The sequence below is a fragment of the Neodiprion pinetum genome, chromosome 4 (assembly GCF_021155775.2).
Source record: "Neodiprion pinetum isolate iyNeoPine1 chromosome 4, iyNeoPine1.2, whole genome shotgun sequence".
NCBI classification, from domain to species: Eukaryota; Metazoa; Arthropoda; class Insecta; order Hymenoptera; family Diprionidae; genus Neodiprion; species Neodiprion pinetum.
Window position 1 is genome coordinate 1,236,541 of NC_060235.2, and position 20,191 is coordinate 1,256,731.

At 39.2% G+C, this 20,191-nt stretch overlaps 7 protein-coding genes across 14 annotated transcripts in view; 4 read left to right on the plus strand and 3 right to left on the minus strand.

Moving 5' to 3' along the window:
• Positions 1-76: 76 nt before the first annotated feature.
• Max (MYC associated factor X) lies at positions 77-1,400 on the minus strand. 4 transcript variants are annotated; one of them, XM_046624282.2, is made up of 4 exons: positions 1,218-1,396; positions 1,069-1,128; positions 601-853; positions 77-523 (listed from the first exon to the last, which is right to left on the minus strand). In XM_046624282.2, the coding sequence occupies exons 1-4, from the start codon at positions 1,254-1,256 to the stop codon at positions 342-344; spliced, it is 534 nt and encodes a 177-aa protein (XP_046480238.1). In that variant the 5' UTR covers positions 1,257-1,396; the 3' UTR covers positions 77-341. The 4 variants fall into 4 exon arrangements, with proteins under 4 accessions (XP_046480238.1, XP_046480240.1, XP_046480241.1 ...); XM_046624284.2 differs by having other exon boundaries at positions 619-853; positions 1,218-1,394; XM_046624285.2 differs by lacking the exon at positions 1,069-1,128 and having other exon boundaries at positions 1,218-1,400.
• Positions 1,401-1,501: 101 nt separating this feature from the next.
• On the plus strand, positions 1,502-6,393 carry Hrd3 (HMG-coA reductase degradation 3). Its single transcript, XM_046624264.2, has 6 exons — positions 1,502-2,453; positions 2,722-2,969; positions 3,084-3,563; positions 4,379-4,607; positions 4,734-5,140; positions 5,253-6,393. The coding sequence occupies exons 1-6, from the start codon at positions 1,895-1,897 to the stop codon at positions 5,685-5,687; spliced, it is 2,358 nt and encodes a 785-aa protein (XP_046480220.1). The 5' UTR covers positions 1,502-1,894; the 3' UTR covers positions 5,688-6,393.
• LOC124217989 (ribosome biogenesis protein NOP53) lies at positions 6,277-13,830 on the minus strand. 2 transcript variants are annotated; one of them, XM_046624272.2, is made up of 4 exons: positions 12,948-13,830; positions 12,273-12,784; positions 12,030-12,140; positions 6,277-10,147 (listed from the first exon to the last, which is right to left on the minus strand). In XM_046624272.2, the coding sequence occupies exons 1-3, from the start codon at positions 13,707-13,709 to the stop codon at positions 12,065-12,067; spliced, it is 1,350 nt and encodes a 449-aa protein (XP_046480228.1). In that variant the 5' UTR covers positions 13,710-13,830; the 3' UTR covers positions 6,277-10,147; positions 12,030-12,064. The 2 variants fall into 2 exon arrangements, with proteins under 2 accessions (XP_046480228.1, XP_046480226.1); XM_046624270.2 differs by having other exon boundaries at positions 6,277-10,152.
• LOC124217986 (cilia- and flagella-associated protein 157) lies at positions 6,721-8,883 on the plus strand. The gene is made up of 6 exons (XM_069134994.1): positions 6,721-6,804; positions 6,986-7,277; positions 7,364-7,517; positions 7,650-8,199; positions 8,307-8,444; positions 8,557-8,883. The coding sequence occupies exons 1-6, from the start codon at positions 6,721-6,723 to the stop codon at positions 8,881-8,883; spliced, it is 1,545 nt and encodes a 514-aa protein (XP_068991095.1).
• On the plus strand, positions 9,168-12,121 carry LOC124217992 (uncharacterized). Its single transcript, XM_046624275.2, has 6 exons — positions 9,168-9,337; positions 9,416-9,703; positions 10,002-10,696; positions 10,821-10,933; positions 11,073-11,265; positions 11,390-12,121. Exons 1-3 carry the CDS (start codon positions 9,168-9,170, stop codon positions 10,207-10,209), a joined length of 666 nt encoding a protein of 221 aa, XP_046480231.2. The 3' UTR covers positions 10,210-10,696; positions 10,821-10,933; positions 11,073-11,265; positions 11,390-12,121.
• Positions 13,831-14,363: 533 nt separating the features above from the next.
• Positions 14,364-20,191, minus strand: part of WDR79 (WD repeat domain 79) — a 49,203-nt gene continuing 43,375 nt past the window's right edge. The window contains exons 1-6 of one of the 3 annotated variants that reach the window (XM_069135340.1): positions 16,313-16,451; positions 16,098-16,218; positions 15,472-15,944; positions 15,149-15,381; positions 14,729-14,962; positions 14,364-14,661 (exon numbers count right to left, since the gene is read on the minus strand). In XM_069135340.1, coding sequence (XP_068991441.1) covers positions 14,429-14,661; positions 14,729-14,962; positions 15,149-15,381; positions 15,472-15,944; positions 16,098-16,181 — 1,257 coding nt within the window. In that variant the 5' untranslated portion in view covers positions 16,182-16,218; positions 16,313-16,451 and the 3' untranslated portion in view covers positions 14,364-14,428. Of the gene's footprint in view, positions 14,662-14,728; positions 14,963-15,148; positions 15,382-15,471; positions 15,945-16,097; positions 16,851-20,191 lie in introns of those variants that run through there. The other 2 variants (XM_069135338.1, XM_069135339.1) reach the window with 2 other exon arrangements.
• if (inflated) overlaps positions 17,179-20,191 on the plus strand; it is a 49,913-nt gene continuing 46,900 nt past the window's right edge. For both annotated transcript variants that reach the window (XM_046624258.2, XM_046624259.2), the window contains exon 1: positions 17,179-17,345. In XM_046624258.2, coding sequence (XP_046480214.1) covers positions 17,179-17,345 — 167 coding nt within the window. The remainder of the gene's footprint in view (positions 17,346-20,191) is intronic.

Below are 20,191 nucleotides of genomic sequence, written 5' to 3' on the forward strand. Positions count from 1 at the left end.
CTTGTGTCATACATGCACCACTTGTGTCTGCAGGTTGCATAATTCTGCAAATAATCGCAGATAAATACAAAACAGCTAAACAGGACTAAGATTTATTTAAATAAGTACCTACCTTACAATTGTTTACATAATACATTTACATATATCTATATGTTTATGTATATATGTATATAGATATATATCTATATATATGTATATACACGTATACTTTACAGAAAGTTCGTTTTTATCAAAATAAAAGTATTAAATAATATTGATAATCGGTAATAATGGAGGAAAAATTTTAATTCTTCAAGTTTTTTTCCCTTTTTTGTTTCTTATTGTATATCTTAAGACTTCCGTCAGTGATGCATCCCCCCCACTTTTAGCTTCTTATGATTACGGATAGTCCTACCAGTTTCACTGTCGGAGGATTCGGATTCCGAATCATTGTAAGATCCAATTCCAACAGAATCAGATTTCGAGACATCGCAAGACTCGGCGGCATAATTTCCAGTTATTTTAGCCTTTTCCAATGTTCGAACTGTAAACGAAACGTAATTTTGAAAGTTATTCAATATGCTTTCAGAAATTTTCACTATAAAATTAATTATTAGTTACAATTGCGAAGACACAAACTCTGAGATTCCAGCAGAGTGTTCTGGCGTTTCAAGTCGTCGATGTCCTGTTGATGCGATGTGTTTTTACGCCTCATAAACTGTATGTACTCTGCGGCTTTCTTCAGTATCTGGGCTCTACTGGCAACTTTCTCTCCTTGTAAAGCTGGCACCGAGTCTCGAAGACTCGAGAAGCTATCCTTTATGTGATCCCGTCGTTTTCTCTCCAGTGCATTGTGATGGGCTCGTTTCTCGGCCTAAATGAGAAACACAAACGAACCTTGATAATCACTGAATTAAATAAACTGTTTGGAAGTGTGCAGCGATCAAGGTATATACAATAAAATGATTAGCATATATGGAATTGAAAGTTAGCTAATGGGTGTCTGTGTGCGCGACATTGTGCTGTGCTGGTTCATAGAATCTATCTGAGAGCGAAAATCGAGGCATTTTTAAACGCGTTTATCGATACCTGCGAGTAGTACTGGGTATTGTTAGAGTGCCTTTGCCTGGAGTCAGAGTCATCACCTTCCTGGGGAGGGATATAAACAATGCTTTAACCAACCTTATTGCGTATCTACGCTACACGAACTTGGAACTTAATTTACGTATCACACTCACATCGCTCTCGATATCGATATCACGGTCATCGTCACTCATTTCCACGGGTATTTGGTAAACACAACAACTACCCTCTACTTCGAATATCCTGATCAATTTTTTTTGTATGCACGATGAACAACTTCTGGGCTCCAACGACACTCCGTCATCCGTGTGTCTCGAAGCGTGTGTTGGTGCCAGGATTGACAACTTTTTGACAACCAGGTGCACCGAAAATTTCTAGGGAGTTAAAACGTCCCTAGACGATCTCTGCGTTCCGTTGTGTATTACTTTCATGAATTGTATATGCGTCAGCTGATCTCGTATAAGGCAGTATTCTAATTACGACAATTGTTATTAATCCGTCTATGATTAATAATTATCTTTCAAGCAGGTAACGCTCTCGTGTCGTGTCATTTAACTGTTTATCACGAAAAAAATCGTCGAATACCGCGCTGTGTGAACATTGACGTGTCCTAATGACGTAGAGAGTGTCGTCTGCTGGGAGGGAGGCGGAGAGGGTAGCAGTCGTGGCCACTACTTGCCGCAATGTACGCGTATGTCCCGATCTTTATTTACGATTGATATATAAAAATAAATAACCGAGCATTTTTCTCGATCTTCATCGACTGAATTCGATGCGTTAATTAATTGAATAATTTTCATATAACTCGGGCGAATGAAAATTCACTGTGACTATGGAGCTCGGAAAAGGACTTTTAGTTTTGTTGCTTCTCTTGGTTATGTTTTCCGAGGCAGAGCTCGACGAGGGGTTGAAAAAACGTGAAGATATCGGGGGTAGTAAGAAATCTGGCACTAGCGATGATCACGATGAGGAAATCGTCGAGGAAGAGATGGAGAACGCTTTCGAACAGCTTCGCGAAATCAAAGCTTTGCGTGACACTATTTTGAAGCTGGTACCAGCATCCAATCCCTTTTTAAGGGATGTTGTTGATAAACAACGCAAGGGTGACTCCCAAGATCAGGACGAAGATGACGATGATGACGTAGCGTCTTACACAGTCGTTAGATCCGGTTCAAAAGATCCGGAAATAATTCGGATGGAAGAAATGATAGCTTACGCCAAACAGTGGAAACTTGAAAAGAAAAGAGAAAGAAAAAGAAGAGAACAAGAAAGTCGTGACAGGAACTTGGACGATGATATCGGCATTGATTCTTTGGAAGAAAACGATGTATCTATCGCCGATGTTCCAGACGAAGAAATTATCGTACCATTGACTCCTGAACAACAAGAAGGTTCGGTAATTTCAGAACTCCTTTATCAATCACCTCAAAGCAGCAACTGTGTAGAAAAATGCAGCAGACGTATATTGTAGCGATCCTTTTGCTTAGGCTTCCTCGAGTAAATTCACATCCTTTGGTTCACCGTTATGATGCTTATGTAACATAACCAGTTTCGACTAAACGCTGCATAATCTTAAATGCATAAATAGTTTTATTTAGCAGATAGCTGTATAAATTGTTCCACCTCCAGTCATCCAGTATTTATTTTGAAATTTATCAGCCGAGGAATTATTCAAAAAGGCTCAAGCCATTCTGAATGCTACTCACTCCAATAAGGCCGAGGCACAAAAGCTCCTGACAGCAGCCGCTACTTTGGGACACAGAGAGGCTCGTTCGATGCTTGCTTGGGCTCAGCTTCTAGGAACACACCTAAGTTCGTCATCATCCGGTTCTTCCTTGCAGGATATTTCCTCCGCATTACAGACTTTCAAGGAACTTGCTGAGACTGGATTACCTTCTGCTCACATGGTACTCATCAAATTTATCTGACAATATACATTTCACTTACAATTAAATATATAGTGAGTAATATTATTTTTTTCAAGCTTTTTGCTAACATTTTCAAAATTCCTATTCATTTAGGGTCTAGGTTTCCTTTACGCCACGGGCTTGGGGGGATTGAATGCGTCACAAGGAAAGGCATTGTTACATTACACGGTAGCGGCTCTAGGCGGAGATACGCGGGCACAAATGTCTCTGGGATATCGCTACTGGGCTGGTGTTACAACGGCGGCGTCTTGCGAGAAGGCGTTGGACTTTTATCGCAAGGTAGCCAACAAGGTTGCCGAAGAAGTATCCTTGAGTGGGGGTCCAGTCATTCAACGAGTCAGACTCTTGGACGAGTACGAAAATCCAGGGTATACTTCCAGTATACTGGACCAGGATTTGATCGAGTATTATCAATTGCTAGCAGAGAAAGGAGACATTCAGGCCCAGGTTGGACTTGGACAACTTCATTATCAAGGCGGGAGAGGCGTCCCTTTGGATCACCAAAAGGCACTCCACTACTTCCAGCATGCGGCTGATGCTGGCAATTCATTGGCTATGGCCTTTCTGGGAAAGGTAATGACAATCACCTGCTAGTAGAGCAACATATCAGATCAATATCGTTCAAATTACTTGCAGCGAGTTCTTCGGATTGTCGGTCATTAGAAAGTTTCTGTTAATACAGCATTTCGAACACTCAGGTCCTTCATCTTTTGTCATAAAGGTATAAATTAGCCTAATGTAATCTGTGAGTCATGATTTGAAATACCAGATTATGCAAATGAACCATGAAAAAAGATGAATCATTCGAATTGAAAATATGGATCTTAAAAAATATACCGACTGGTACTTAGGGTTCTAGCTTGGCGGATGGGATGTTGAAAATTCATCATGGAGGCTGAGGTACTAAAGACTTTGCTTAATTCAGGTATATAAAGTTTCTGTACCCTATGACTTGAACGCTTGTAGATCTGTAGTAATTTTAACTAAGCCATTAGAATGAGTTGTGACCCTAATCAGATTTTTTTCATTCAAGCAGTTGGAAGTTTTGTTTAAATACTGTTTCTGACATTGGTAACATAACAAAAAATAAAATGATGCCACTTCGTTTAAAATGTAACGTCATAGGTTTTATCGGGTAACATATTGAATTGAATTTTTCACTTACTTGTCTTTTACATGTATCTATAAAATATGCATCTGCAGTATCATTGTGATAATCGACAATCCAAGAACCCACGCAAAGTAGACAAAGAACTAATATTATTGTATGTATGAATTTACATATTAGGTGTTTAATATTCTTCTACCTTTACCCTAGTCCTGTAATTATTCGTTTTCCTATCCTAAAACTTTGTAAAAGCTTATGTGTAAATATAAATATATTGCAGATTTATCTCGAGGGCAGTGACATAGTTAAACAGGACAATGATACAGCCTATAAATATTTTAAAAAGGCTGCAGAGCTTGGCAATCCCGTTGGCCAGAGTGGCTTGGGACTTATGTACTTGTACGGCAGAGGCGTTGAGCGAGACACGACCAAAGCCTTGAAGTATTTTAGTCAAGCAGCGGATCAAGGCTGGGTTGATGGACAGCTACAGTTAGGAAATATGTACTTCAGTAAGTATTATCAGACATTACTGCTGATCTGAGTGAGGAGAAACATCACCTACATTCAAATTTCACGATCAGACACTCGTGTTTATCCCTCGATCTACCATATTTAAAGTCACAATATTTTTTCAGGCGGAACAGGTGTAAGACGCGACTACAAGCTGGCTAACAAATACTTCAACCTTGCAAGTCAATCTGGCCATGTACTGGCACTGTACAATTTGGCACAGATGCATGCGACAGGAACTGGAATGATGCGAAGTTGTCCAACGGCTGTAGAGCTCTTAAAAAATGTTGCCGAGAGAGGAAAGTGGAGCGATCAGCTCATGATGGCTCACAACGAGTATCGGGAGGGAAGAGTAGACGAAGCATTCGTCACCTATGCAGTTCTGGCGGAGATGGGTTACGAGGTTGCTCAGAGCAACGCAGGCTTCATTCTGGACAGAGCAGAGACAACCATTTTGTCGGAAGAAGAGGGGCTTGTCAGAGCTTTGTCTCTTTGGGCACGTGCCGCTGCTCAAGGGTATTCTCCCGCTCAGGTAAAGTTTGGAAAATACAAACTAAGCCTAATTATCTCAACAGTGATCACCATTTCGAGATAGTCATATTTTTCTTTGCCACAGAGATCATAATTCGTCGAAATACTTACAGGTGAAACTGGGCGACGCTCATTACTATGGCAAAGGTACACGGGTCGACTATGAAGTTGCAGCAAGTCACTATCGGTCTGCCTCAGATCAGCAACAGAATGCTCAAGCAATGTTCAACCTGGGCTACATGCACGAGCGCGGTCTTGGCCTCGCGAAAGACCGACACTTGGCGAAACGCTGTTACGATTTAGCGGCTGAGGCCAACGCAGACGCCCGTATACCGGTAGCCCTAGCTCTCCTCAAGCTGTCTTTTTTATTCGGACTTGACTACATTGAAGAATTGAGCGTTATGGAGTATTGGGACCAATGGGATCAGTTCCTTGGGCAAAATTGGGACTTATATCTCATCGGATTGCTCACCGGGATGCTCAGCTTGGTCATTTACTTTCGTCGACCTCAACCGCCGCCACCGCGACCCGCACCCCCTGTTAACTAGTCTTATTTTACTCATACGAACACTGGAACACCACAAATTATCATCACCAAGCGCAGGGTCGTTCATTGAGTTGTGAAGTAACACGATCGAGATGTTTTGTATTATTTTAAATATGAAATAACGGATATAAAAATTTTATCAACTATTTACAAATGTATGGTTCAACCATTGAGAGCCGTGGGGCGCAGTTTAAAAGTGCGTCATTTGAAAAATCTGCTGCGATAATAATTCCCTAGAATTCCCGTAGGTGAAGTCGATATATTCAGAACGTATTTTCTCTAAATTATAAAAATTGAATTGATTGGAAATGAATGAATCTTTTATTGTGATTAATTGTTACAATAACTGGAGAGGGACTCTAAGATGTATATTTTATTATATCTGTGTACTACTTGTCGTATTCATACGAATTTCATATTTAGTATGACTGTGTGCTTGGTTGGATGCAATGCGTCGTTATTACATTTAACAGAAAATTAATGGAATGTAATTAAAAATTATAATGAAAGCGAAGTGTTCAATTCGGCAAGCGACTCGAATTCAATCTTTCTTTAAGAGTCACAGTGGAAAGTCGGACAAACTAAGACGCTTTAAACCATGTAAAACAGTGTGTTTGAAAAACATTGAAAACTTTTGAAGACGTTGTCTTATATATAGAAATAGTCTGTGAATACGTGAACTTGAATAAAAATAAATTACAAATTAATATATTGTAACGATAATTATAAATTATGACATGTAAATTATAATGATTCTACCTGTGTGATTATAAAATTTGATCTAGCGTAATTTCTCACCAAATAACCATGACAACACTGATTATTGATTAACAACAGCTTGAACAGGATAGTAGAATTTATGGCGAGTGTCATACAAAAGAGTACAAAAGAGTGGAATAGTTCAATTCGAATAAAACAATTCACATAAAAGAATCATATTACTTTAAATAAATTGCCATAACAAGAGACGAAATACATCCAAAAATTTTATAGTGAAGAAATTTAATTTGAAAATTTGATGGTGGCATCTCGGAATGCCAAAGAAAGATAAAAAGGATAAGAAAGACAAGAAGGAGAAAAAGGAAAAGAAAAAAAATGTGCTCAATGAAAAAGATACGGTTTTCTATGAACAACAAATTCTTGACAACAACAGGCAGTTATCACGGTATATGGAATGTCAAATTTAGTCGAAAGTTTTTGACGTTTTAATAGTATGAATGTAGAATTATTTTTTCAAATTAAGACCATTTGACTCAAGACAATAACATAATAATTCACACATGCAATATGCATTAATAGTGGACGAAGAATGATTGCAGGGTGCGCACACGAAATGAAGAATTGGAAAGCGAGATTGAAGTATTAAAGCAAGAGGTACGCCAGCTCGAAGAAGATCGAGCAGATGTCGTCGCACATCTGGAACTAGTATTGCGCCAGAAAGTAGAGGAGGCAAATGAGCTTAGCGAACGACTAGCGGCACTTGAGGAATTGCGTAAAGAGGAACAGGCAGCATTTAAGAAACGAGAAGCTGCTTTAGAACTGGAATATCGTAACATGGAGAATACTTTATCTGCAGAGGTGAAGTTAGCTGGTAATAATCAAACCATCAAATAGGTAAATGGATTTGAATTAAATTTCACATAACGATTCTTTGTGATAAATTCACATTCTCATTAGCTGGAAAATTGAATGCTTTGGAGGACTGGCGCACTGCAAGAATTGATCTCTTGCGAAAGTTTGAGATACAGGAGGAGCAGATGACCGAACAGGAAGAACGTCACAAGCGACTTCTCTACGAAGCTGAGAAAGAGCTGATAATTAACAAAGCCAGGTAGTAAGCTTTGCACTCGTGTAACACAGACAACTGAATCTACATGTAAATAGAGTATTATGAATTTTTTAAATAAATTATTGGTAAGATAGTAGCACAACAAAGGATAATTAAATAGTTGTTTCGTGTTAGAATGAAAACGGAAATGGAAGAAAGACTGATGGAGCTGGCTCAAAACTTTCGTGATGCGACAAATATTCGAATAGCTGATGCAACGCATCGTGCGATCAGGGAAAATATTGCATTAAATAAGGAGTTAGACGCGATGCTTCAAGTTTGCAAGGATTTGGATTGGAAAACGAAAGAATGCAAAGAGAAGAATCGAACGCTGAAGCTGCAAGCTTCGCTCTATGAAAATGAGGCAAAGATGGCCCTAAACAAAACTCTAAAACAAAATCGAACCATTGAGAAGCTTGCTAAAGAACACTACAAGATGACGCTTGAATGCGGAAAGTTACAGAGAACCGAGGCTAAGGTACATCGCATTGAGCAGCTCACTCAAGAGTACAAAGACAAGTGCCAATATGTAGAAGACAAAGTTAAAATCCTTGAACAGCATACGCAACAAGCGAAGAACAACGAGGCTCAAGTTATGAAGGAATTATCTGCCAACTGCGATGAAATTAATAGGCTCAACAAGATTTTGTACGATGCAAGAAAATGCGTTACTGAGGCGTTGAAGGTACTTTCCTCGCATAATCAAATCGAAACTTTTTACGCATCTTTTTTCAGGCGTATATTTCAATGATATGTATTCTATATTTTACTGACAAATTTGCAAATGTCTAGATTCAAGCAGCAACTTCTGATGAGAATATTTGCACGGCTTGCTACCCGGATATAAAGGAGAGACTATTATGTAGTCTTCTTGAAATTCTGAGCAATGAATTGGCTGCATCCGAGGAAGGGTCACAGTCTCCTATGCGAGTATGTAAAGTCATTTCAGTCATTTGACATTGGGACAATTGGAGATAAGTGATGGAAATATTGTGCCGTTGATTTTTGAACGAGTTACTCATTGTATATTACACTTTTACAGAGTACTCACATCAAAAATAGTCAATATACACTTGGCGACTTGGGCCTTGTTCCAAGTAGACAAATTGTAAATGAGCAAGTATCGTCGGAGGAAGAGAAAATCGGTGAAGGGGATAATGAGTCAGAGAAAGCAGACGAAGAGAACATCGCGACTGGGCTGGAGGATAAAGTTGAAGTAGAGGAGGAAGCGGTGGCAGAGAGCGATACTGAAGAGCCTAGGAAGATACCGTCTTGTCTGCTCACGTCAGATTCTCAAATTTCAAACGTTTCAAGCCCACAAGAAACTCCGTCGGAACTTTCATCGCATGAACCTGATATCGATGTGTAATTTTTCAAATTCTGTAATATTGTGTGAACGACGCAAAGTTTTAATTTTGTCGAATGTAAAAGCATACACGTTCATGTATCAATCAAATATAGACTGTTGCTCGGATCAATCTGATCATTTATTTGAGAGTAATCATAGCTGGCCAAATTCAACTGTTTTGATAATAAATGATAATTATTTCTGATGTTTAAAATCATAGAAAAAAAGTTGTATGTGATTTAGAAAATATGTTATCGCTCTTTAATATTGTCTTTTGAGTAGGTAATATACAAGTATCAATCACAATGGTGGATCTTTACGGTGCAGATAAAGGCAATATTTCATTACCTCCGAGACTTCAATCACCCGAAGTCCATGATGAAGAAACCGATGACTCAAAAGAAGTCATGATCTTAAATATGCAAACAGCATTTTACCAAATACGTATTGCAGATATTTTAAAACGAATTCAAAGGTATATAGCAATTCGACTATATTTCTTTATAAAGACGATTACATGTAAGGTAAGTTACACAAAGTTAATTCTATTTAGGCTTCAAAACCGAAATACAGAGATTGAGGATTCCTGCATCGCAGAGAAACTTTATCGGTCACAAGTTGATATTAATACAGCAAATCAGATAGCTGAACTGAACCGACAAATCTATAGTGAAGTGGAAAAATTAACAGAACAGAAAAAACGGATCCGAATGATTCAGGATTGGATAGTCGAAGAAAAGGAGGCACATCTTAAAAATGTGGAATATGCAAATGAAAAATATGAGAGGACACGACTGGAAATTACAACAAAAATCAATGTCTTGAGTAATATATTTATATTGTGAATTCTGTTGCAAATTTCATCACAAAACCAAATTATTTAAGACTCTAAAATCAATACCCTGGAGGAGTACAAAGAGGCGAAAACCGATTTGCGTAACAAATTGATTGCCGGCAATAATCTCATTGCTCAGAGAGAGAAGGATGTTGAACAACGCTGTGAGCAGATAGACCGAAAATTTAAAATTGGCAGAGAAAAGTGAATATAATAATATTTTATTAGTTCACTTATCACGTTTGATATATACCTTACTGATTGAAGCGGCACATCTTACTTTTGTAATTTGATAATTTTATAGACTGAAGAATGAAATGTACGCGCGCCTCCGAGGATTAGCTGGAACGTTTCAAATAGAAGTTGCTACATCTATAGCTGAACCAATTCATCGATTGATGCGTGAAAACGTTTTCCTTAAAAACGAACTGTTAGACGTTGTCAGAGAATCTGTACTGAAAAAAGAAAAGATGAAGGAAAATAAGTACATACGACGATCTCAGTACTATTAGGATTACTAAAATTTTTCAATCACAACTATCGTCTTTGTCATCAATATTAGCTGATAGATATACAAAGCTCTAGTTGTGGTATCGGCTGACTATTTTTACATTGTGCAGTCAGACGGATGAAACAAAGACGCGAGATTGTGCAGTATCGAGGAAGAGTACAGTAGAATACCTCATCAAATCAAAGATTCAAGGGCATCTCTTGAATACAGTAAAAAAGGAACACAGAAGAGTCAAAGATTTTGTCGAGAAATTCAGACAGACAGCGAGTGACGTGAAAATGGTAGATGATACTTATGGGATAACAAAAGCCCAAACAGATGAAATGTTGTATAGAATTAGTGCATTAGAAGCCGGTCTTCATCGACAAGAGACCCAACTGAAAATTTTCAGGCATCTCAGAGATAAATCTGAAATTGAACTACAAAGGTGTACCAATATTTTCTACGACACCAAATATGTCGTAGCTTGCGCGCTGAGAGTATGTAAAGTGATTATCTTTCTGATATAATGTTTATATGATTTCAAATAAACTCCTGTTTAATCTTAGCTTGTTCTTATGGTTAAACGATTAATTGGACGACACTAACAAACTACCCTGCGTCCCGTAATAGATGAATGATACTGGAAAGGACATTTTAGAGATGGGGGACCGTCAGTTGATGCTTTATTTGTTTGATATACTCAACAAAGCTGTCACCGAACGATGGAAAAATAGGACACCTTCGTACGTGCCAATTCGTATTGTCATATAAACACCTCCGTAACGCATGAGTCACATTACATTTTATGCTTTATATTTTCTGTGGTACCATAATCAAAATTTGTTCAAGTTTCCTAACAGCCTCAAGCAATTATTATTTCAGATCTGCTACTGTGCATTTCCCTCAAGAAGCTTATAAAATTGGTGATCTGGGCATTCAAGTGTCGCACATCGAACTGCGTAAAGCTAGAATGTCAAGGCAAAGAAAATCTTCAAGGCTCAGTACATTTAAAATACTGGCATCCCTTGGAGTCAAATTGTCTAGGACTAGCTCTACAAAGAGCAAAATAATACATGTATGTTTAAAGTCATATAATATCAATTTTTCCTGACTCAAATCCTCTGAATTGTGTGTTTTGAGTGATGATATTGAGTCAATATTATTTATTGGTGACGAGAAATATTTTATTTATCACGTAGGAGGATTTAGAAAATTCGGATCAGGTTGAAGAGTCAGAAAATTCGACCAATGAAAAGGTAGATAAAAGCAGCAAACAATCGAGCATATCTCTCGGCAGCCAAGAAGAAGATTTAGAGCAAAAACTTATTGCATTGGAGGCTGTTGATGATGAAGAAACGGAAGTTGAACGAGAAGATGAACCAGAGTTAGAAGAAGAAATAAAATTAGAACCAGAAGAGCAGTTACTCGAGAATGATAATGTGAAACAAGATGAACTTGCTAAAAATCAAGAAGTAGTAGTGAAGACCGAAAAAAGTGAATCAACAATTGCTATTGCGGTAACTGGTGAGGCATCCTCGGATCAAATAGATGTGCCGGAGTGACGATGATCTGTTTATTTGCATGTACCATGTAACGTTTCAAATCAAATTCTTATCACGCATTTGAGCTCTTCTTTCCTTGCAAAACTTGTAAACTTCAAACATCATAGGTCAAACACATGTGCTAATCTGATTCTGTACCAAATCAAGAAAAAGTATTATAAGGTATCGGAAACTCCTAAATCAAAATATACAAACGTTATTATTAATTCGAAAATGATCTTTTATTCATATTATGTATACCTAATTTACCAAATTTCGCTTAATTGCTGCAACTTACGGGTTTTAGTGGTGAAAGTAAACTCGGTCGCTCAACTATTTAAAGGTGTCTTCCCAGCCCATTTTGTGACTTGCTTTTTCAAATTTCTTAACTTTAGCCTTGTTGAGTTTTCTGTAAAATAAAGAATCGTATTTTATTATTACAACTAAATTAAATTATATGATCATTTTATTCTGCTTTATACTGGACTAGTTTAACAAAAGAGCAAAGTATGATCTAATAACAATACAAAAATGAACATACAGCATTCGGGTGCCTGGTGCAAGAATGTTCCTCTGTTGAAGAGACTTGTATCGATCCCTAAGCAAGTTTCCTACGGTCTTAGAGTTTCTGAGGTTGCCAACGAGTTCTTCAGCGAGTTCAAAATCAGGCTCTGGAGCTTCAAATTTGACTTTGCTAAGAGTCTTGGGTTCAGCAATTTTTCTTTCCTTGGTTTGGGCTCGTATTCTTCTCAAAAATTCCTCCTTCTTTTCTTTAGCAGAAATTTGTGTGGCGATTTTTTTAATCTTATAAATATCTGCCACTTTTTTCTTTTCAACTTTAGCCTGTTTCCTCTCCAACTCAAGTTGCCTTTGTTCCTTTTGCTTTCGCCTTTTAACAAGTGGTTTCTTTTCATTCTTTGATGGTGGATTTACTGACTTTACATTTGGATCATGGTCCTCGGTGTCAGAAGTTTCATCCGGCGTTTTAGATTTTGTTGGCAATCCTTCGGACATTTCTTGCATCCAGCTATCGTTTTTCTTGTCTGCAGACACCTTGGAGAAACAAATTACAAAAACTGAATAAACGACATCTCGTATAGCAGATAAAAAAAATAATAAAACACTATGCTAATTACAGCAATTTTTAAACTCAGTATCTTTCCAAAGCAGATCAGGTCTTTACCCCAAATTTATGTAAAATATACAACTGATTTACTTTTTTAAACATCTTTGTAGTAACCCTGTCCAGGTGTGCCTCTTGCTTCATAAGCTCCATTTCCTTTTTCGCAACTACTGCCAGCAGCTCCTGATGGTCGGTGTAAGACGGATTGTAAGAGGTACCGGGATGAGGTGCTTGTACAGCTGGAACTACGGAGGGTTTATTGCTAAGGGATAAAGGAACTCTCTTCTGTTTTTGCCCAGTGTTGGCTAGAGTATGACGAACTGTGTCGGAGGTGAGCCACTCGCTCTGTACATCCATGTGAACCTTTTTTTTCTCCATCCATATATCTTTGTCAAATTCACCGAGCTTTGGTTTGTTCACTCGCTTCTTTTCAGCGAGTGCTTTATTCTTGTTTGCATCAATCTCCTTGAGCTTCAACTGCCCGTTTAATCTTTTCATCGCCTGAATTCGTCTTGTTATAGGATTTTTACGTTCCTCCGGAGTCTTTACTCTGTTCCTTTTCGCTATTGGATCTGGAATAGCTGTATGGGGTTTCAGTATGGCAAAACATACCGGTTCCTTAGATTTCAGCGCGAGTCTACGCTGCTGTTTAGAAGTAAGCTCAGACTTTTTTTCCGGCGATTTATCAACGGCGAACAATTCACCGTCTGATCTTTCCGAAAACGGTGCACCAAGGCGTTCCTCTAACCTCTTTTCGTCCAAGAAGTTATCCACGTCTTTCGTGTCGACGTGTTTCCTCCATGATTTTTTTGTCTTTTTAGACACCTTGCGCTTCTTATTTAATGCTTCCTTCATTTTGTGCTTTTTTATTATTATAACGCTTACGCTGCAGATAAATGGTGCACTACTCCGTAACACTGTCTTCACAAAATTGAAGGTTAAGGCTTACAAGACACGCGGTCGAAAGACGAAAACTGCCCATAGTAGTCAATGGTAGGGATACCAATCCAAAACGTTCAAACATACTCTCTTCAAACTGGCTTTTTGTGAGACTCGAGAATAGCTGGCGCAGAATTTGAAGACTGCAAGCATTTTGTTGAACGGAAGAAAAATACGAATGTAATCTTGAAATTGGGTTCTTTATTTGAAAAGGACTAAGTTAATCTTGTGAATAAATGAAGTTGCGGAAAAATTGGACCAGTTAAGGAACATGAAAATTTATTAATTATAATTTGAGGCTTGATTTGCAAGCAATTTATCATGAATCAAGTCATTCGTAAGATTTTTTTTGTCGAATCGTTGGAACAAGAAAGTAATTATTAAGTACAATAAATAAAAACACAGGGAGTTTTGGATTGATATCTCTACCGTTCACTATCCATGAAAAGTCCCACATAGATATATTTAATTGTAAGAGCGGAACTAATTTGAATTTTCGGTACCAGACATCTCTAATTCCAGCAACTAAGAAAGATCTGGAGCAGATTCTACAAGAAAAACGCCATTCAATAGATATTTTCAAACAACTGGTTATATTTAACATTACAAATTATATCGCTCATCGACAGATAGTTTCAATCTGTGGATCCGCACCACCAAAATCGGACACTGTTATCTCTGCATCGCTCTAATTCTTCATCGCAAATTCGTTGACCAGTACTTGTGGCCATTATTGGCAAATATCTGTGCAAGCTAACACCGTTGACACAATCGTTCGATAACTTTATCGTCTGTTTTATGTCCAATTGTTCCCCATTGACCATGTTTGGATCCTGTTCCCATATATTTACAGCCCCATCTGTACCACCTGTATCAAGAGCTCTTAGTAGTAATAGAAAAGTAAACGGCAAATCAGCTGAAACTGATTGACCTACCTGAAACAAGCACATTTCCATCGGGAGATATGGAGAATTGTATTCTTTGATTTGTGTCCGCTTGTCGTCCTTGAATGGAATACAGAACTACGCCTGGATTTCTAAGATCCCAGCACAGCATTTCATTGCTACGTCTTACGGCTGAGTAAAGTTTCATCCCGCAGGGGCTGAACTCAATTTGTGTCACTCCGCTTGCAGTCTTAAGCGCACACAGCGGACCATCTTTGTATAAACCTGCCTTCATGAAAAAATTGTCATAGTTACCTACTTGATTCAACAATACGCAACAGGGTCAACTTTTTCAATCAAATATGAAGGTTGAGTATAACATTTCAGATACCTTATCGAGTAATCTGTTCAACGTGTGTTATTGATTCAAGAAATTTGGAAACAGAAGGACTTGTATGAAAGGAAGAATACCTATGGTCTTGGAGTAGGTACCAAATGCCACTAGGCCAGGCATAGTTGGATTTTCCCGAATGCAGGAAACAATCCCGGTTATGTTAGGAATGTCTTTTTTCAGGTAGATTGTGTTTACCTGCCGTCCAGGGCGGCTAGTATCAAACGTGTGCAAGGCACCTTTAAAACCACACCATACTTCTGTACCTGAATTTACAAACTGCACACTGATGGCTGCCTCAACCTCGTCGACTCTACAAAGATTGGAAAAAATTATTAGACAGAGAATCGAATGATTTGCAATAAGTATAATCAATTAACGGTAACAAATGTCATGTATTTACTGATTGTAGGCTCTATAAGTTGCTCTAAGTTCGCCGGTGAAAGCATCCCATAAATGGACGGGGCTCTCTTTGGTTGTGCTTGCAAAACAGCAGCTCGAGGGATCCCAGGAGTTCATCATAGGGAACCAGCAGCTATCGTAAACGACCCCTCCCTCCTTAACGGTCAGCGCAGCCTTGAGTGGGTGTGAAATCAAACGGGATGAAACCTTCCCAGAATACAATTCTCGAGGGAGTTCATAGATCCTAAGTCTAAAGTCCTCCCCAGGTACAAGGAGACAAGTTCCATCAGGGGACCAATGGCACCCTTTTGTGAAATTTTCGCATATTGGTGTAGGCTTGTACTCTTCTGTAGCACTACAGAGAAGCATAGGAACAGCTTCTGTCCACTTATAGCTTAGGTCCGAATTACAGTTGGGAACTTGTTCGGTATTTTCGTCAGCTACCGATAGCTCCTTGACTGCCGATTCTGCGAACTAAAAATGAATCGGTATTAAATACACGCAAGTAGTCAACGAAAGAGGCAAAGTACTGCTTGATAAAAAATTATTTGCATAATAAGAGTTTGGCGTTGAAAAATAATTTCCATCAAATCTATAACAGTTGGTTCGTTTACAAAATCTCCTCACCATTGCAGAAGGTGAAACGTCGAAGCTTTGATCAATGTCATGTGATTCTGTCATTACTTCCAAAGACGATGTATCGGGTGACATTTTGCTCCGATCATCGGCAAGGTCGCATTCGTTTAGCCTAAAATTTATTTCGGAGACAATTTCAGATTCGATCGTCATCGATGACAGTACTAGATTGTCTCCTTCCACCGGAGATTTCGCCTCCGATATACCTTCAGAGTAATCCATGCCTTCACCTTGTCCTGACGGCGACGTTGTGCCGGTCATCTTAACCTCACTTTCGTCATTCTCGGGCAACAACGCTCCTGATTCCGCCTCCAAACCCTCAAATAAACTCGTCGTAACAGCCATAACGCAACTCTCAATAACTGTTCGTCTTTTTTAAGCAATGAATTTTAGGAAATAGTATTATTCCCAATCTCCACCTAATGTTTGGTTATGTTTACTGCTTTTCACCTATCACACAGTAATATAAAACGGGCCTGTGCCGTTGACTGCATGTGCGTATGAATTCTTCAGCCAACGATCGCTACAACGACGCCGCAGCCTCGGCACTATGATTTCATTTGTGTATCGTGGGTTGCCTGTACTCAGGCGGAGCCACGAGATACATGCACTGATCTTACAGGATGTGGTGGGGCTGCAAAGCTTCGGAGCCGCCAGAGCTCATGGCGCGCAGAGTTGAGTGTGTCCGCAGTTGAGGGAGAGTATAAAGAATACCGCCTGCGAGTTCAGTGCGTCCGCGATCGTCCGTCAAGCGGAGTTCGTCAACGTAGACAGTAACTGCCAAAGTTAGCTACCACGTGCAGCCGGTAGCACCGAGAGTAAAGGACAATTCTAATTTCGTTTGATGCTTTACTAAAATTACAAGTCTTCTTCTTTCCGTTCTCGAAGTTCAGTACCATGGAAATATAGTGTCGCAATATTTCAATATATTTGGCTATTTTTGTTTCTAGTGTATTTTTATACCTAACTCGGTTAATCTTCTATCCGGCTTTCGTTTTCTTAGTTTGAGTGGAATTACAAAAACCGATGATCAGTGATTTATATAAATAAGTGTGCGGTGATACGGTTCAAAATGCAGATCCACGTAGTGATGCTTTTTTGCGCTTTTACAAGCATCACAATACCGTGGACTAATGGGTTCAACGTTGAGACTAAACACTGCACAATTTACAATTGGGCCGAAAATTCCATGTTCGGATTTGCAGTTTCCGAACAAGTGGATAGATATAATCGTGGATGGTGAGGGTTTGAAAATCATACTTTATACTGAATTTTTAACAGTAAAATGCATCACTCGATGCACATACCGTCTTCGTACCATAAGTATCATAATCCGCCGTAACTTTGTCTAAAATTACACGCGACTATATCTTCCTTGCACATTTTCCGCAGAGTGTCTGGTTACACCAGCACATATGGGGGTCTAAATGGTTTCAGCGCAAAGAGTAACGTGACTTGGAACGATGACGTAGTCAGCTGATTTATACTTGAGTAATCCAGAGGTAGTAGATGACGGAGTTCGTCATCGAGCCTGAAATTGATGTTTTATGCAAAACGGTCGTCGAAGGTTAATATGGATGAAACGGTATCTTCCAAGAATTGGGTTTCATAGCGAGATCATAAACTTTTTCACACGGAACATCACGTTCAGCTGTAAAAATCAATGACTGTCCAAGCTTGTGCCGATGCCGGTGAATTCGAAGAGCGGTAATTAAATGACCGTACCGTACCAGGAGTGAATTCTTATCGCTTCTGTAGACATGTAGTAAGAACAAACGGGAACACCGTGCAGTGTTGTTAGAGTATATACACAACGATTGAACGTGTAAATCTTTTGGTAGGAGTGTATAAAAGTCATCACATCACCGATCGTTTTTAGGTACGGACTCAGAGGGAGTCTAGAGAAACCAAAAGCGTCTCTTCTTTCTACGTGACTCACGTCATTTGGTACGTCCGCGTTTCCACAAATAAACTTTCATTTCCAGCAGTTAGCTAAGGTCTGCCCTCGCTCCGCATAATACCGGGTATATACAAATGAGCTGCGCCTCGATGAAAGACTTTTCACGATTAGTCCCGTCGTCGTCGTCGTGAACCATCACGAAACTTGGATATGAAGAGAGTACGTGCAAAAATACATACGCGTGATGAATACGCGGTTGTCCTATCAAAAGTCAAATCACCGACGAATGTAACGCGATAGTACAAATATCCTTCCACTCCTTCGATTCATGTACATTTTTTTCTCGTATCACCTGCATTGGTGAGACATCGCCGTTTTTCAACTGACGCAGCCTTTCGTGTATATTTGCGCGCGTGATGGAAGCGGCTCTTTCTTGATTCAAGAGATTAGGTCATCGCCGGGACCAGCAGCGTGTGACGTGGGCTGCCTAGGCGATCCTCCACTTTGTAAGATCGAGTCATTACTTCTTAAAATCCTTACGCACGCTATGTCGCGTCCAAGCTTCATGAATGAAAGGCAGCACTTCGTTCGTTCCTTCCTTCCTTTTTTTTTATCCCATCATCCGCCGCCCAAGTGCGGTCGATTTGCCACTCTTCGCAAGTGTGAGACGAAGTAAGATGCAGAGAGATAAAATTTTATGGAGTAGGTATGGTCCGTAGCGATTTTGGAGAAAGGTCTTAAAGGAATTGTCCTGGAATTTATGACTCGTTGAACGACACCCCGAATCTTATCAGTGGCTCAAAATTTTTTCGATTATCCCGAACGCTGTTATTGCGTAGAGTTCATGATAATTATATGAGTCAATTTTTCTGACCACCACCACGATCGTAGATGAAAATAGAAATTCTCTAATCCTCGTGATGATTAAGACGACTAATTCCGATCATTTCCTGCAAACTCCCAGCGTCAGCGACGTAGGCGTCACCGTTAACCGCTATCGTAAAACGTTCTAACCAGGTTTTCCCACCCAAAGTAAAAGTAAGTATGTGTATAAAGTGTGAAACGCTATGCGCACGGTGACAAGTTCCTTGGCTGCAATGAATTATGAATGACAATCTATATTTATGATAGCGTGGAATATCTGCAGAGGATAAAGATCGATTCGTCACGTCTCTGAGAATATGTATCGAATCAAGGAAAATGTGTAATAGACGGAGTTTCCATATCGTTATTCCCGCAATTAACGACTATCGGTGTAAGTATGAGTGTTGAAATTCTTTTGAAGTGCCTTCACGCATTCCTATCGCTTCTGGCAATTTACTCACAACGTTTTCAGTCGTCACGGTTAGTTTCAAAACTGCTTTTTCTTCATGTGTTCTTCGAAACTGGATCAGTTTACCGATATTTTTGACAACGAGTAACATACAAGTTGTTTTGCTGTTTCACTGCTTCACTGTGTACAATCATTTATCAAGCAATTTCTGAGAAGTGATTCTCACCGCGATGCCGTATTTTTTTCTTCAACTTGCCTTTTAAGGCGACTGCGCAACAATATGTATGGTAAACCGCACGACAAAAATGGTCGTTACAATCAGGCTTTTCACACAAACTCCTTACAAGGAATCGTCGTTGCATCGGAGATGCATAAATTGTCGGAAATGTCAGTTGCACCAGCCTTGCGGTGCCTGGTCTAGTTCTAATCTTGCGTGGGAAATATCAAGAATCTTGTTTTCTGCCGGCTAACACATTAGCTTTACCCCATTCATTCCGGCCGAATTATTTTCATCCAAATTTTCTTACCCAGATACGAATATGAATTTTTGCAGACTGTTTGTATGCCGATGCGACCTGAATTTGTTCACACATTTCCGGCCCGCTGTGCAATGATAAAGAAATATCGCTGTCATTTCGAATTCACGGCGTGCCTAAGAATGCTGAGCGTGTTGATTTCAGCTGCTTACGAATTAATTACTCTTCAGCGATTCGAGTTTTACGATCGCTTCCAATCATCCTATCCTCCTTCGATAAGTTTTCCACAAACAATTATTGTACGTAATTATTTCGCAAAATCTATCGCAGGTTTCTTCAAGCGTCCGTCGTTGGGTTTTCTTTCCGAGATATAGGCAAACGACAATAATATAATTCTAAGAAACGTTAAGCGGCTTTTCTGGTACTCCTGTAAAGG